We start from the raw sequence: 17965 nt of genomic DNA, 5'->3' as shown, positions 1-17965 counted from the left end.
GTGTGTGTGTGTGTGTGTGTGAGAAGCCTATGGAGCAGAGGATCTACCATATGTGGGATCATCCTGTCAGTTCAGCTTCGATCTCCAGAGATTATGTTAAGACTTTGCTTGAGAAACGCAACAAAAACAAGGTAAGATGGTACATATTTTCTCTTTCTCATACACACACACACACACACACACACACACACACACACACACACACACACACAGACACGTGAAACACTACAGGAAAAGCAAACAATGTGGCTGAATAACCCCATTATGTGGGGAATCACCCAGACACACATGAAAATCCTCCAAAATAAGACATTTCAGAAATTTTTAGAATTTAAATGATGAGTTAATTGATCAATAAGTCATTTTTGAAGCAAGAATATGAGGATGTAGTGCTTTTCAAGGTGTCATCTTGGGCTCTGGAGAATTGCAATGTTTTCTCATATAGACTAAATGATGACAACAGAAACATTAATCAACAATAAAAATAATAGTCACGGCCATAACAACTCCAGAAATCATTATATTTCTTCCTTGTCCTTGTCTTACTTGTCCTTTTTGATTAAACATGTTAAAACAGTGACCCCAGCTAACATAACATCTATCCGCTTCATTATGCTATTGGCTGCTTTCAGTCAGTTAATTGGGTAGCAGACTGGCGTGGAGAGCCAGTGGCATTTTGTGCGGTGACAGGAAGGGCAGGCTGCCTGAAAGTTTAATTGCAGGCCAACTTTATCTGTAAGAGGAGACAAGTGAGTTAAGGTGACTAGTTTCTGGATTTTGCTGCAGATTTGTCTCGACTGAGTGTATCCCGGAAAAAAACCTGCAGAATTGTGTTTTTGTTTTTCCCTTGCTCCTCAGGGCTTTGCATTCACCAGCAGAGACAAGCCAGGCTTCAGACCAGAGTTTCTGCCTCTTACCTACCTGGCGAAAATGCTCTCTGATATCGAGGAACAAGGTAACGCGTGTCTGTATATATCCTGCCTGGTTTAGATACAGAGGCCTTTGGAGGATTAAGACAGAATGTGTGTATTCTGTGCACGTTTTGCGTGGGTGCTTGGTCAAAATGCAGCAGTCTCGGAAGGAAGTGTGTCTGTTGATGTTTCTGGTGTTATATCCTTTAAAAAGATGCCGCATATCTCCGTCTAACTCCTCTTCCTGTGTTCCAGCCTTGAACCCGTTCGAGGAGCAGGAGAACGTGGACGCCAGGTTTGTGGAGGAGACGGCTCTGAAACAGACACTTATCCTGCTGGGCTTTGAGGAAAAATGAAGAATCGGGAGGAAAGGTGGAGAGAGGATGGATGGATTGAAGGGGAGAAACAGATGAGGGGGAAAATGTGTTTGAGAGAGCAGTCATTGACTGGGCCTTGAGGACAAGTAACAGATGGGTGGATGACGGAGGGCGAGGAGTGAAAGATGAATGGAAAGATTGAAAGGCAAGGCGCTCATAAACAAGCTTTCACTGTTTGCTGACAAATTAGGGTAGGATGAAGGGATAGATGGATGGAGACACCCAAAAAGGAAAGGCGGTGAGGAACACCCCGCTTCAGACCGTTTATAAACTACCAAAACTTTAATACAATAGGGAACACAGATCTTCAATTTAAGGAAACATGCTTTTAAGTTGTTTTTTTTATTGAAAATCAATAACTGTAGCTATTCACTGCAGCTATTTATATTAACTCGATTTCTGTAGCAGCAACAATTCTCTCCCATGTCTCCGCAACTTCTCCACATTCTCTCCTATACAATTTATGAACATAGGTGTTTTATACTGCAAACGGTATTTATAAATCAAAACGCACTTGTTTATCCTCCTGTGCTTCCTGTATTGCTGCACCCCATCAACTTGATTACATGCTGACAAAAGCTTTGCAGACACAGTAGCTTGATTCAGTTGCTCGGTGGCTGCTGTGCATTAAATCTGATTTTGACTTTTTAAAGGGGCTTAGGGATAACTCAGCGGGACTAACTGGCACTTTTAAAGTGCTAAATTACAGCCGGATATTTAGCTTTTGTAAACTGAATATACAAATGAACAGATACGCTGATTAATACTTCGTACCAAATATATATGAGATTATGTGATGAGTGGCAGATGAGGTAGACGGATTTTCAAGATTTGACATATTTTCGATGTGGATTAAGCAAAACTGACTGCAATTTATCATTATGAAGATGTCATGTTGACATTCGTATGAGGGAAAATCACATATGTTAGCTGAGTTTCAGTAAAGCACAAACAATACCTGACTTTGAAACGTTTGAAATGTTTTAGCCAAAGTTCTCAAATGTTAAATGTTGTATGAAGTTTGTTTAAGATTCTGATTTAAACTGAGACTAAACTTTATAAAGAATAAATATTCTTACTCTTATACATAAAAAGTGGAATTCATAAGCAATAAAACACATTCTCGCTTGATTCAACACACTCAGGGGTTTTTCGTCTATAATGGCATTACTGAGCCCACTCTTCTCTACTTTTGCTAGTGTTACATTATGTTTTAGCATTTTAGCATTTACCATTACCCTGTAATTGTCACCTGTGGTTGTGGCAGCTGTTCAGTAAAAGTTATACAGGCTCACTTTAAACAGAAACTAGCTACTCAAAGAACAAAATGCATTGCCTGATAATAATACCAGGTTTTGGTCCTTGACAGCTGTCAATACTCTGTGCTGCTGACACATTTTAGTTAGTATCAAAAAGGTATTCATGTTCCATTACTAACCCTACTTATAATTTAGGTTATAAATAATGAAAAAGGCAGTTGACTTTGTTTATATAGCAAAAATCAATCTACAAAATGCTGTAAAAAGCATGAAACCAAACGAGACAGTGCAGGGTTAATAATGTGAACTGAAATAAAAAAACAAAAAGAAAAGACGCCAACATTGCTTAGCTGTCTGCACACAAACACACACACACACTCAAATGTCTGGTTTAAATAAGGTGGCCGTGTGCCCTCAATCATGACGGAGCTTTTACTGTAAGTGGTGAAGTTACAGTGGGGTGTGTGTGTGTGTGCAGTATTTGTTCATAATCCTTCTTATAGTGTCTGAATGTTGGCACCCTATGCCCCATCTAAGACTAAATACTACATATTTACATGTCATGTCATATGATTTGAGAAGTAAAACATTCCTCTAAATAAAGGGATTTCTTAATCACTCGTTTCTTATGTTTACATAAAGAGTTTTGTATGATGAATTGTAAATAAAGAGATTTTTTTTTGAAGATTACTGTACTTTTCTTTCCTACTGTCATACTTTTGAAGAACATGGTGCACTGACAAGTTTTGTGGTAACACTTAAGGCCTTGGCTAACTCGGTTTCCAATGAATTTCCTTGAATCTTTTTGTTGAGAGGCAATTGCAATGTGGAACTTGGAGAAAACTTTAGAAATGATCTCAACTCACATTCAAATAGAAAAACTAGTGCAGAGGTGGAAGAGAGTGTTTTGGACAGACTCAGCAGAGTTCCACAGAAATCAGGAAATAATGTCAGCATCAGTCATCACACGCTGAGTCACATTTAGCGAAGGAACACACCCATCACGCTCACATACATGCTTATTTTGGATTATCTACATGAATGCCAAAATCTTTTCAAAACCTTGACCACCACCTGGGTGGAATCAGCTCACATTATTTCTATTCTGGGTATGCTTCTTTAAAATGTGAACAAATTGTTCATTCACCATTTGATTGCCTCCTCCACACTCTGTTATGCAGACAGTGTTATGCAGCCGACTAATAAAGCACAAACAGTGAGGGGCTAAATTAATCTGACAGCTCTCAGCATCAGCCTGCAATTGATGATCACACACACACACATCACCACATGGGTAGGCAGGGTTGGCTCAGAATCAGATAAACTCAACCTGCTGCCTTTTTGAACCTTTTAAGAAGTTGACTCACACAGCATGTATCACAAACTAAGCTTGACGCGGTGTACACCAGTGGTTCGGTTGTCCGTACCCCAACATCCCTATTGTTAGTTCAAGTACCCCTTCATCAACACCATCATGTTCCAAATGTATTAATTTCAATTGATTTTAAAGTTCATAAGTAACATTTGTTCAAATAATTTCTTACATACAGTTGAACTGTCAACCTTTAGGTCGGTGTGGTCAAGTTTGAGTATCTACTTCTACCACTTGGTACCCTCATCTTTTCCTTTTAGCAAAATATTTCAATCTTTTATCCTTACTTAGCTGACTACCGATATTTATCAATAACCTTTAGGTAATTATGTCTATCCATTAACTATTTTGTTAAACTGTTTATTAATTACTTATTTTTTATATATTTATTATTTTTATTTATTTGACAGGGACAATGCTCATTAATCAACAGAAAAAATTGAATTAAATGAGCCAGAGTTAGCCTAAAAGGCTAATTTCCATCTATTGTCCCTGGCGAGATGCTGAAGAGGCAACATTAAGCTAATTATTTCAACCATTTATCCTTACTTTTAGATAATTATTTATCTAAAACTTTTAGGTAATTATGTCTATCCATTAGCTATATTTTCATCTGTTGACAGGGACAATGCTTGTTAACAGAAAAAAGAACTGTAAATGAGCCAGAGAATTGTCATCTATTGTCCAACTTTTAGCTAATTATTTCAACCATTTATCCTTACTCATAGCTAACTACTTATCTATCTAAAACTTTTAGGTATGTCTATAGCTAATTATTTCAACTGTTTATCCATTACTTTGAGCTATTTCAGTTTTTTATCCATCAATGTTAGGTAGGCTGATTAGCCCAACCATTTATCCATTGCTTTTAGCTGTTTAGCCATTTACTTTAGCTCATTATTTCATGTTTATAAATTACTCTATCCTTTAACTATTTAAATGATCTATTACTTTTAGCTAACAAATTCGACCTCTGTTAGCTTGCTAACTAGTTTTCATACACTTTCTGTGGCAACATGTGGCTTTACAGTAATTTGTTATTACAACTACAGATGTATTATTCATAATTCATCCATTACAACCAATTCAGGCTAGTGGGAGGTGTTTTCTGTGTAGTGCTGTGACAATAAATTCACTATGACACCAATATGTAATTTTATTATGGATGTTTATTTTTCTCCTGAATACAACGTGGATATATTTTTGTATCAAATCATGACGTCTATGCTTTCAAATTATTCGAGCTACTCCAAAATCTTTCCATGTACTCCCTGGCTATACTGCAGAAGTAGATGAGGTAATTGGGAATCATGCTGTACACAGTAATGGTCCCCACATAAACTTGGTATGCAAACCCACACACGCTTACGAGCAGCAGAACACGCCTACTGACGAGAAAACTGTTTTGATATCAAGCTAGATCAGCAGATGGAGCTCCAGAAGCTTTGAAAGCATGTGACTTTGTTTTTTTGTCACAAGTAACCAACTCTGAACTCTCCACCTCATTTAGAGCTCCATATTTTCCTTTGACTCTCCTCTGCCGTCTTTTCCGACTGCCATCTATCTCTCGTTCCTCCTCATTTAAATTCTCTTCTCTCTTTGTCATTTTCTATGCTCTTTCATTGCCTCATCTTCCCCTCTATATTTACATTTATCATTTCAGGCGTTAAGCAGACACTCTTAACCTAGCTTAGAGCTTAAACCCAATCCAATTTATTCATCAACAGCGACATTAGAAGCGTGAGGGTTAAAATGGCAACAAGGCAGAGTATGTAAAAATATTCCAGTGTCCCCGAGAAATGGATTTATCTAAGAAAAGCAGTTAAACGGTCATGATATGTTGCTGGGTACAGAAATAAACAAAATGTTTTATTGGTGGACATGATGTAACAACACACACTTACAAATTCCATCTTTCCTGTGTGCTCTCTTGTTTTCCCTTCCACTCCTCTACAGTATTTGGTGTTGCTGCAAGCAGAGTGTAAACAAGCTCTTTCCAGTAAATTAAAAAAAAGAAAAAAGAAAACAGGAAACAAGATTACAACCAGATGCAGTTCAGGAGTACACACACACACACACACATGTGACAAAACAGCAGTGGTAAGCTAGACAGTGAGGAAACAAACACGAGAAGCAGAGAGAAGTTGGAGGAAGGAGCAGATAGATCAATAGTTGTTTGATAGGAAAGAGCCAAGTCAGTGAAAATGCACTGGAAAATATTTTTTAAAATTGAAATGCGCATTTGCTTTTAAATTTTTATTTGATTCCTCAAGTGGAGATGAAATGTTCCTGAAGGACACTGATGTGAACTGTGTGGATTACAAAAATAAATCCATACTAACACCCACAAGTTCATGAATTTACAGTGGTCTTAATCTGAATGTATGCATATTGCTCTTTATATCTCTAAAGGTTTGAGCGTCGGTTTGCGGAAATGTCTCATGTTGGCTCCTGGCTGGGAGGGTTTGAAGGGGGCCTGGGCTCCGTAGGGTTTGGGCAGGGGGAGCTGGTCGGACTGGGGGATGTACGCGTTGGGACGGATTTCAGCTGTGGTGTACTCTCCGTTAGGCAACTGGTTCCACTCGTTTTCTTCAGCCAGCTGCAGCACATAAGCACACACACACACACACCAAGCAGCAGGTTTAATATTTAATGTAATATATAATAATGTATGACCTTGGACTCAATAGTTAAAATTTAATTTTCCCAAAGTTTAATCATGTAAATGGAATAATTAATTTTAGTTATTTATTTTTTTATATCTCAAGACAAATAGGGCAGCGTGAACAATTGAGAATTCATGAGCTCAGAATCACAAGGCTGACTGGGGATTTTTTTATCTACAGTACTTGAAAACACACATTAGAGAGATCATTGATAGTAGTGATTCTCTGTAGGATGTGATGTGCAGGATTATAGACAATAAACTGCACCTGTGAATCCATCTGATGCAGCTTATGACACAAAGACGACTCGCTGACATGATGTTCAGTGTTTTTCCTCCTAAGACGTTTCTAAGACGGTGAACATAGAGGTGTTGTTTAAAATTCAATTGATAATGCAAGTGCCACTATTTATATTCCAAAGGTGACTAGGTACACGTATTTCTCTCTGTAGTAATTATTTTACCTTTTGTAACATAAGCTAATTTACGTAACATTCGTTTGAAAGACTTTTCCTCGACTTACATTTCGCCTACACACACACAGTATCAAGAGCGATTTGGACGTCAGTTATTTGCTCAAGAACACTTGGAGTTACGTCGTCTAGGAGTTGTCTCGTTGTGGTTGCCAGGCAACTACCAGGCAAATGTTGTTTTTATATTTCTGTTATGGATTAAACAAACAATATGTTGATTACTAAGTTTTAGAGATGTTGAACTTTGCAGAGACCCAGGCTAGCCGTTTCCCCCTGCTTCCAATATGCTGAGCTAACCCTAATCACCTCCTGGCTCTTGCCTCATGTTTGGCAAACAAGGCATGAGAGTGGTATCGGTCTTCTCATCTAAAACTTGGCAAGGGAGTGAATAAGTGTATTTCCAAAGATGTCGGACTGTTCCTTTAATATCTGTCCCTTTCTATGACCTGAGCTATAGCTGCTAAATAATTGAATACAGTTTATTTATGGCTGGAAAAAAATCCAGAAAAATTCCTCTAATAAAACTAAAATATAGCCTGTAGAATACGGACAGTGACTGGCAAAATTGATTTGAACTCAGTACGGCTGATGGATCAATTTGTAACCATGGCGGACTCCCGCTGAGAGAAAAAAAAACAACCTCTTCCAGCGTGCACACGTCCTCGTGACACTACAGTCACGCCTTTGACTTTCACCTCACAACGGCATGCAAATGAACTGTGCCTAAATCTCACAGAGACTTCAAAGAGATGGCGATTTTCTCATGCATATGAACAGTAGTTTATACCCTGGCATGTGATCTAAGGGGTGCACACAAAACAATGAATAATGGCTTTGAATGCAAAAGAAAAAAAAAATGCAAGAACTGCCAATAAATAAACAGGAAAGAACATATCTCTATTATCAAATTCACAAAAACAAATACAGTACATTTTATGGAAAAAGCTTAAAACGGATGATTAACAATGACTCCAAATGTAACTTCTGATTGTGCAAGTTTCCTCCTATTTTTTGTTTGGCATTGTGCATGTAGAGTATTATGGTGTGTTTTGGGGCTCTTAACAGGAATAAACTGGGTACAACAACAAGCTGCAGGCAGCTGGACTGGTTTTAGACACAACTGATCCCTTTCTTGTGTAAACGGGCTCGACTCCTGTCTGCCCTTCTTGTCCTGTGTTTGTGCATTTTGACAAAACTACTCTATTTCCTGCCTAGCCTGTGTGTGTGTGGAGGATTTCTATTCACTACTGTCTCAGCCTGTGCACGTTCAGGTATACAGCAGCCCTTTTGTGCCTCCGAATATTAATCGATTTCGGCCTCGTGTCATGTCCCCCCGCTCCGCTTCTTTTCTTTGTCACTCCTTCTTCTTTTCTTGCCCTTCAGTGCTTTAATCAGTTCCTGACCAGTGATCTTTGTGTATGTCTGTATTTCTTTACCCTCTCTCTCTCCTCTTTGTCCCTTTGTCTCCTCTTCTTGTCCCGGAGCATCCTCCTCCATTCCTCCTCTATATCAGGGTAAAGTGGCAGGTCCTGCTCCAACCGCTGCTGGCACCTGTCCATCTGGAAACACAGGGGCAGCGCGAGAAACATTCACTTTGCATTCCTATCACTCGGTCCACTTCGCACTCTCTTGGCCTGATTCAATTCAAACTGCGCCCGAAAACAGATGGTCGTATTAGTGTCAGAACTTGGGCAAAGTTATGCCCCTGCGTTTTCTACTTCTAAGTCTTGCTGCAGGCATACATCAGCTGCAGGGGCTCTTCAGGTTATTAACACACATATCTTGAAACATTCTGAACGCATGTGGGGTATCTGCTCATTTTCAGAACTTGTAGTTTTTATTGAGCCAAAAAGCTGTTCAAATCAGTCTCTGAATTCAAAGTGTATCGCTTAAATGATGGTTTAGCTGATGTCTGTCATTTTTCTCTTAGATCCCAAAACCATTGAGCTTGAATATTCTATTCTATACATGAGTTGTTAACCATCAAAGATTTCAATGAAAAACATGTAATATGATTGATTAAGCATTGTCACTTCATATCTGAATGGAAATGTATGTTTGGATGTGATGCTTGCAAAGTTGAATTGACTGGTGTTGGGCAGACTGGTGTTAGAATTGGGAGGACTTAATACTGAAAAAGCGTGAAGCTATCAAAATATATAATTTTTACAAAGTAAATAAACATATATGTTTCTGTTAGTTAAATTGAAGATGGTGTTGTGAACTGTTTTTTCTCAGTGCAGTTATGCAAGATATGACTGACAATATTAAATGAATAAAAATAATGTTACCTTAAAGCTGCACAAATCAATACTTTTAGATTAACGATGGATGAATGACTATGCATAATGTGAAATGTCGGCCATGGTGATGAACCCACAGAAGGTAATCATCCTCTCAGCTCTACAGAAATTTTTAGCGTCTTTCAGCTCATTGTTTTGGTTTTTCCGGCCTGCAACTTTACTGTTTTGGTTCACTCTCACAGCTCTCAACAGTGTTGTTTCCAGCTGGAGCAGGTAGCTGTTTTTGGTGAAAAAGCTCTGATAATCCCACTGTAAGTTATCCACTACTTGCCCAGCACCAAAACAGCACACAAATATAGCAACTGGCTGGTGAACATAGTGGAACATTAATCAGCTAAAGAGCCAAACATTACTCCCAGGAGTTAGCTAGCTTGACTAGTTGTCTTGTCTACAGATAGGAGATAGGAAATAAAAAGTAACAGATGTATGTATTAAAAGGTAAATACCTTATATAGTAAGAGCATAGCTATGCAGAGATGGATTTAGCTCACATATAGGCAAAAGTATAAAATATAAATACAGTATTTAGCTTTAAACATCAACAGAAGAATGCTACACAACTAGATGTGACATTTTAATTTGAACAGGAAGTTAAGACTACGTAAAACCACCATCTGAAAGATGTTAACTTACTTACTTACTGTTGATGCAAATTAAAAGTCTTTAAAAGTCCTTTGAACACATGAACAGTGAAGTTAGTTAGCCAGTATTTAAACTTTTCAACAGGTGATACTTCTGGTACAAAGAACAGCAATGGAACTCCTCTTGGTTGCTATGGATATACTGCAGTTCATAACAGGCTAACTGCTAGCTGCCACAGCTATTTTTCAGTTCTAGTAAACAAACAATATAACTGCATAGGGACAATCTGTTTCAGAAAAGTCTGCTAACTTCTAATAGCAGGACCAGTGGTGCCTGTGAATGCTTAACATAATTGCTTAATATAACTGTGTTTCCCTGATGCTTTCATTTCCTCTATTATTTATGAAAATAAATGGCTGAATGTTATTTTGGTCCCCTGTGTTTACCTCTTGATTTGTTTTACTCTGCAAATAAGCTAAATAAATGAGTTTGAGGCAAAAAATGGGACATAGTGAGAAATGATTTCGAAGACACTTTTCACTCTTCGATCGCGGTCAGTGAACAGTGACAGGAATAATGGGAAAGACAGTGGGGAGGCTGAGGGCAGAATGTGCAACCGAAATCGCAGGTTGGACTCCAGAGTCACATTGTTGTGCGCGGTATGTGCTGTGAAGGCATGAGCGACTGGGACCACCTCTGACCTGGAGCTCTTTCTCTTTGATCTCTTGCTGGAGAGACAAAGCAGCAGCTTGCTTCATCGACAGTTCCGCTGAGACAGCCATCATACGGTGACTGGTGTCAATTATATGAGCTCGGAGCTCATTCAGCTGGAGGCAGACGACACACACACACACACACACACACACACACACACACACACACACACATACACATACAGATTAGGTAAATCTCAACTTCTCACACTGATCTGGAAAAAAACAAACACATTGTGATGCAACTAACATACATCTTGTGAAGCTGATGATTCAATATGATTTGATAAAAACCTCTGCTACACTCTACAATGCAATTCAATCACTGTAGCTCTTTGCACACATCTGACACTATTTACAACTTATGAGACAAATAAAGACAGCCCAGGAGAGAAGAAGATAGACAGCAAGTGAGAGTGAGACACATTTATAATGGTCAGTGAACTCCTTCATGCCCACTCTGCGGGGCTCCTCACATGGAGCGCACATGCTCTGCAACCGACGTGTCAGTGTGTTTATAGAGGGAAAAACAGAAGAAGAGACACTAGTGTGATTGTAAATGGAGAGAAAAATGATACAATTGCCTTTGTATATGTTAGTTAGTCTGAGTGTGTATTCTTTTGTGTGGAAGCTTGTGTTTGTGTCCGTATTGTCTGATGTGTGTGCGCTTGTGTGCTGAGCCTTATCTCTGTCTGTGTGTACTGTAAGTGGATCTTCTTATCTACCTTCTTTGCCAGTGACAGTCGGTCCTGTTGGCAGTTGTCTGCCTGCTCTCTGAGCGGCTTCGAGAGCCGGGTCACCTGGTCCATGAGGAGTTCTTTTTCCAGGCACTGTCTCTCACGCTCTGCTAGATTCATCTCCAGCTACACGCATAGGGACACACACATTTTCACCACAAAACTGTTGCGATATTTGCTTAAAAATGACAAAAAGAGGATCTAAATTCATTAAACAGACAACATGTATGTTGCTACATTTGCACACACAAGCAAACATTAACACGTTGTAATGTTACAGTGTACCTGCTCGATCTTCTTCACCAGTTCCACAGTTGAAGGGTCTGTGCCTTTTAGCTCTTTGTAATCAGCTGTTCGATTTAGACCCTCTAGACTCTGATCTCTGGCTTCTGACAACTGAGAGACACAAAGAGTACGAGTATGAGATGGATTAACACAAAAACAAGGAAAAAATAGTGCAGATAAAGTATTCAGTTATATAATATAGACATTTATACTGTAGATACAGGCCAGACTGTATTCAAGTCACTGTCATCGATGTCTCATAATGAAAATAATACAAGTTATTTCCCACAGGACAGCACTCTTCACTTAAATGAATATGTAAACAAACATTAAAGCATAAAAGCAAAAACCGCCTGTGTTTCCAGTGTCTTTTCCTCCAGGCATTCAAGTTACTTACTGCTCTGGGGATTTAAAAAAAAACCCAACCTGAGACATGTCTAAGCTAAATGTAGTGCCTATATAGGAGCCACTTCCCGCTAGGTGACAAGTAAGTGGTAGAATGTGATAAGAGAAACCAAAATTTAAAAAAAAAAAAAAAACACACCACAGGATCCCTCCAAGGGACTGGGGTTTTTATTCTTTTAATTTTCTGTCATCTCGCAAGACAGCAGAAATAAAATGTGAGGTAAGGAAAGCACAAAGGCGTTGAGTTAAAAGAGCGGAGAGAGACAAAAGGCGGGGTGGAGGATAAGAGAAGACATTAAAATTAAGTGAGGGGAGAGCGAAGGCATTTTAGATTCATGCCGTAAGCTGACATTCTTATTCTAAAGGAGTTTTTGATAGGATACTTCATTGAAGTACATTGGCTGTTGTGAGATTTGGTAATGCTATGAGTTCTTTTAACTACGCAGGCTGCCTTGCTGCCTTAAAGAACAGAAGAAATAGAGGCCACGTACAAACATCTAGTGCTGAAATGATTAGTTGATTAATTAATTAGATGAATGACAGAAGATTGATGGTTCAAAGCACAGAACTTTAGTTTTAATTCTTGAAATCCCAAACAACTACTTCAGGCTGAATTTTAGGGGAATCCTGTATGACTGCATTTGATACAATTGTGAAGAAATAAAAAGTCTTACAGAGAGGGTAACTTACGGTACAGCTAATGTAAGGTTAGCTGATGTGAAATATTCATGTGATACTGAGGGACTGTGTGGAATAAAGTTATTTTTCCCACCCTTAAAAGACCCTTAGGGAAGATTCATGGAAACTGTGTGTTCACAGTACATTCACTTATTTTTTGCCACTTAGGGGCAACAGAAACAGCTAAACACAACATTGACATACTAACATTTTTAAGTTGATATAACATGAGCGTTCATTTTGGAGTTGTGTTTCTGGCCACCCTGTGAGTGTAAGTTTAATATTCACTCTCAGCACACCTGATTCAAATGAATGCGTCGTTATCAGGCTTCTGCAGAGCTTGATGACGAGCTGATCATTTGAATCAGGTGTGTTGGAAGAGGAAAACATCTAAAATATGCAGGACACTGATTTAAGTGAATCTCTTTTTTTTTGGACTGTTTATCCACAAAAAAGCTGTACACACTGGGAATTTTCAAACTGCTCCACTGACATTTTATAGAATAAACAATTAATCAGCCAATTGAAGAAATAAGCAACTGATTAACTGATAATAATTGTTATTTGCAGCCCTAAATGAGACAGCTTCACTTTTACTGACCAGGTCAGTCAAGATGAAAATGCAAATCATTATGCAAAATACAGATCATTATAATAAATAGTATTTCATGTAGATTTACAAAGACACCTGAAAAGAGACTGCAGATGGAAATGATACTGTAGCTACGACAGGGAAGTTAATGCAAATACCCAACGGACCCTTCACAACAAAATAAAAGTAGTCTATATATAAAAATATATGTAGCTGAGATGATCAAGGAGCCATGACAGGGATCATAAAAAAAGATGTAAGCAGAAAATAGAAAGGAGGGAAAAAAAACACAGATCAAATGACAGAAGAAAGAAAAAAGTGAAAAAAAGAGACCACAGGAGAAAATATTAATAGATGCCTGAGGAGATCGGAGCAGGAGACAAGTAGAAAGTGAAGAAGAAGTGATTGGATAGCCAGCAAAGAGTAAAGACAGGAGTGAGGATGAACTGAGGAGAAAAACAGGGTGTGACCTGACATGACCTCGTTTATGAAACAGCAGCTTTTCTCCATCCAACCATGTAGCGCATACGTGTGTACGTACATGCACCTGTGTATGTTTACGTGTTGGTATCTAATGTGAAAGTGTGACAGCGTGGAACAAAGTGATGATTCCCATTTCCCCCTTCCCTTCACAGACAAGATTAATGAAGCCTCGCTCATGCAAACAGGCAGCAAGCCTGGTTAAAACAGACTTTAAAAAGGGGTTCAGCCCCTTAAATAGAGCTGCTTCTCCCTCACCGTCATATGATTTCGGCTTTAACTTAATAGTAAGCCTGTCATGTGATGAATGGAGGTGTTTGTAAGGGTAAAGTTACAGATACTCAAGTAGAAAAAAAAAAACTTGAGAGGCAGAAAATACAGTAAAAGCAGCTGATGGATTGAAAAGCAGAGACAGAGATGAGAGCGGAGATGCATTCAGAGAGAATGATAAAAGACTGAGACGAGGAAGATACAGTGAGAAAGAGCAAAGCAAAGCAGAAAAGACAGCATGAGGACCAGCGTGAGAAAAGGAGGGAGCGATAGGATGTGAAAGCAGACAAGAAAGACTGAATTGGAGACAAGAAATGCTGAAAAACAGGAATTGCAACAGACCAGTGTTATCTGCAGTTTTCACAGAGAACATAACTGACAACAAAAGCCCGGCGCGAGCAGTCGAATGCACGATTAGGATCGTTTCAAAGTCAAAATCAAGCGACGAAGCCGGAAAAATGATTCTGTTTATTTTTTGAACATACGAATGAGGGCATGGAACTGTAAAGGATCATGTGTGATCATGGTGACACCACAAAACACTGGGGGGGGGGGGACGTGTCAAGCTAGCATTACAGCTGTCTCTCCTTCAGTACTCTGTGATTCGGATCACAACACAGAGTAACAGTCAGTCACAGGGTAACATCAAATGACATGTGGATGAAGCAACAGTCAACATGTCGGCCCTCCTGCTGGTTAAACGCCTGTGTGGCTGCTGTAACTGTAGTTTTTTTAGTAAACTATTTTTAGTACCCGCCCACACAGATATTACACAAATTAAACAAGAGCTGATATTGTGAGTTGGTAGAAAAATGTAAACCTCTTTGTCATGACAGAAAAATTAATTGCACTATAAATAAATGCCCTCTTTCTGGTAATAACTTTACACAAGTCAAAGTAAACATCAAGGATACATGTATTGATTGCTTAGAAAAATTAATTTTGTTTACCTGTTCTTATGAAAGTGTATTAAAGTGTATTATGTAATGGTTGGAAAAAGAAAAAAACATCAGCGTCAAGAAACCTGTCACTGGCCATAAAGATGTTTTGATTAATTTCAACGCTTTAAATGAAGATGAACTTTGCAGACGTCAGACTCTGCGAATGCCCGACTGAGAGGAGTGTGTGCCCAGTCCTCACTTCTGAGTCTGATTGATCTGTGTTCCACCCTCATACATAACCACTCTAAGCCATTTAAACACTGCATGATGGATGTGGTACAGCGCGTCTCTGTCACTCTCCTTCTCCTCTTGCCACTCTTCAATCAATCTTTTTTTTTTTTTTCCTCTGTTGTGCCCTTGCTCTTAACATTTTTATACCCGTCCTCTCTCTGTTGTTCGTATGCGCTGATGTTTGTCTTTCTCTTTGTATTCATCTGTCTCTGTGTCAGTGTCTCTGTTCTGCCTGCCTGCCTGCCTGCCTCTGTTTTCTTCATCTGACAGTCACAAAGAATAGCTTCTTTCTTGGCTCATGAATGCTGTAAAGCATTGTACATATGACAGCTTCCACGCAGAATACAATTTGCATCTAATTTACATTATTTCAGCTCAGTTAGCAGTTGACATGATGGCTTAAAAAGCCACATAATGGATGGCACACTGCGTGATTAACAGTATAATAATAAAAAAATAATGACCTTATTTATATACCACATGCCAAATTAGGTTACAAAGTGCCTCACATGACAAAAGACAAAGGGACAGATCAGTAAAGCAGAAAGGTCAGTAAAGTAAAACAGCAGTAAAATCATAATCATAATAAGGTTATGTGAGGTTAAATTACCAGAACATGTGAACAAATGAGCTGAACTTAAGCTTCCAGAAGCCCCAAATGAGGAATAAATTTTAATTTGATTTGGAAATGTGCATTTATAAGTTGTCTTCTAAATTAGAATTTAACAGCACACAATATTAAAAAACACACATGTAATATTAGTAAACAGATTCACACTGTTGTCAAATTGATCCGTTCCAGAGAAAAACCATGTCAGCTGTTGGTTTTCCTTCAAGTGACAGCAATACCAGCAGTGAGGCGGATTTTCAACTAATTCACAACCTCATAAAATCGAACAAAGTCAAATCATAAATACAACAATTATAATGAATAAAAACATTGAATAAATAAATACAGACATTGCAAACACAATGTCAGATAAGGCAACTGGGGCACAAAATGATCACAAGTTTAAGGGTATAAAAGATCTTATGTAGGTATGTTTCTAGAGGAGATTTAAAAGATGATGGTGATTCTCAAATCATTTAACAGCCTTCAAGCTCCTGACAACCATTTCCCTCCCTTTCAGTCTCTTCCTGGGAGACGGGAATGGTTATAAATTAAGGCTTCTGCATGCAGAGAAGCTCAGGCTACACAGAGTCTCATAAGACATTAAAAGAAAGATAACTGAGGCCACGCGTAACCTTAGACATAATCAGTAATTGGATATGATTTGGAGTTACTGTTCCCATAATGTATTAGCAGTTAAGGTGGACAGTGCAAAAAATTAGGAATGCAAAGCTAATTGGGAATACTGTTATAAATAGAAATTTTGAATTAACAAGACGATATTCAGGACCTCAATAAAAGGATGGTAAAAGTAATCAGTAAGATCCTAAAATCAATTATAAAGCGGGCAACTAATGAAGAAATGCCAAAGCAGGCCTCGTCTTTTAGTTGGTCGTGGTAAAATATGTCTGTCACAATGTCATCTTTCTATTTAAGGTTTTTGTGCTTTAAATATGGTAAAAAAAAAGAAGTTTTCCATTTGAGATCTGCTGTGTGATCTCAAACTTTGAGCAAACCTAATTTCTAGTCAGTCCAGCAAAAAAAGACAGTGTTTTAAGAGAGGTCAGATTTAAGAGGTGAGTTAATGAATTACGAATTTAAGAATTGTAGCGTGAAGTTTCACACACACACACACACACCACACAATTGAAATTACAGCATGTCACAGTATTATCATCCTTTCTGTTTCTGTTTGTTTTATTTTCTTGCTTGCTCTCTACCAGTCTGCCTTTAGTCTCTCACGTACAGTACAATTCACATACACTTCCACACATTCACACACACACACACACACACTGTCTTTCAGAAGACACAATTCACAGAGGGTTTCCCCATGGTAATAAGTTCTAGACAGGTTGGACAAAGATTTAAGAGAGGGACAGACAAACAATATGACTCACTACCATAGGGACGATACAGTGTGTTATCATCTCCATCCTGTCATGAATCTCACTCCATCGTTCTGTTTGTGTTCTGTAAATATCTCACTGTCTGTATGTTTGTGATATTTTGCATGCATGTGGGTAAGTATACAAGTGTAGCTAGTCATTAGAGGACTGTTGAACAATATTCAGTTGTTGCTGCGAGGGTATTATCACAACTTCACAAACGCTGCACTGATGTCAGTGTCTGTGCTCATGTGTACGCGCCTGTATGTGTTTGAGATGTCAATGTGCCAGCAACTCAAACAAGTTGTAAATCCTGAATCCAACAACAACCTCTGTTTATTTTGCGGCAATTAAAATTCCTCAGAGCAAATGAAAGCCTCAGAGTATATTGAACTTCAATAGTCTCACAGATGGTCCGATCTATCTTTGTCAAAAATTCCCCATCAAATGGAGGGGGTGGGGGGGTCCGTCTGCAATGAACAGATAAACTGGTCACAGATGAATACAAATATACAATATATATGATAAATTGACAGCAAAGCAGTTGCATGGAAATTGAATTCGCTCAGAGGATGAATTTGCAAAGAGAATGAATTGGGCTGGCAAGCCTCCTGCAAGAGGAGAGACCCCTGTGTTTCACTTTTTGCACCCAGGGGAGCTATACGGCTGTATGAGGGAAAACGGCGATTTAGA

At 38.7% G+C, this 17965-nt stretch overlaps 2 protein-coding genes across 5 annotated transcripts in view; one reads left to right on the top strand and one right to left on the bottom strand.

Moving 5' to 3' along the window:
* The window catches only part of LOC121890670 (gamma-secretase activating protein), a 38181-nt gene extending 34952 nt beyond the window's left edge, over positions 1–3229 (top strand). Inside the window, exons 30-32 of the mRNA XM_042403150.1 lie at positions 27–131; positions 859–955; positions 1167–3229. Coding sequence (XP_042259084.1) covers positions 27–131; positions 859–955; positions 1167–1267 — 303 coding nt within the window. The 3' untranslated portion in view covers positions 1268–3229. The remainder of the gene's footprint in view (positions 1–26; positions 132–858; positions 956–1166) is intronic.
* Positions 3230–5070: 1841 nt separating this feature from the next.
* The window catches only part of ccdc146 (coiled-coil domain containing 146), a 48633-nt gene continuing 35738 nt past the window's right edge, over positions 5071–17965 (bottom strand). For 3 of the 4 annotated variants that reach the window (XM_042402862.1, XM_042402863.1, XM_042402864.1), the window contains exons 19-24: positions 11678–11788; positions 11381–11518; positions 10644–10769; positions 8494–8616; positions 6853–6933; positions 5071–6518 (exon numbers count right to left, since the gene is read on the bottom strand). In XM_042402862.1, coding sequence (XP_042258796.1) covers positions 6318–6518; positions 6853–6933; positions 8494–8616; positions 10644–10769; positions 11381–11518; positions 11678–11788 — 780 coding nt within the window. In that variant the 3' untranslated portion in view covers positions 5071–6317. The remainder of the gene's footprint in view (positions 6519–6852; positions 6934–8493; positions 8617–10643; positions 10770–11380; positions 11519–11677; positions 11789–17965) is intronic. The other variant, XM_042402865.1, reaches the window with a different exon arrangement.

Source organism: Thunnus maccoyii, chromosome 23 (assembly GCF_910596095.1).
Source record: "Thunnus maccoyii chromosome 23, fThuMac1.1, whole genome shotgun sequence".
NCBI classification, from domain to species: Eukaryota; Metazoa; Chordata; class Actinopteri; order Scombriformes; family Scombridae; genus Thunnus; species Thunnus maccoyii.
Note: the sequence above shows the minus strand (reverse complement) of the source record. Positions and strands in the feature narration are given on the sequence as shown.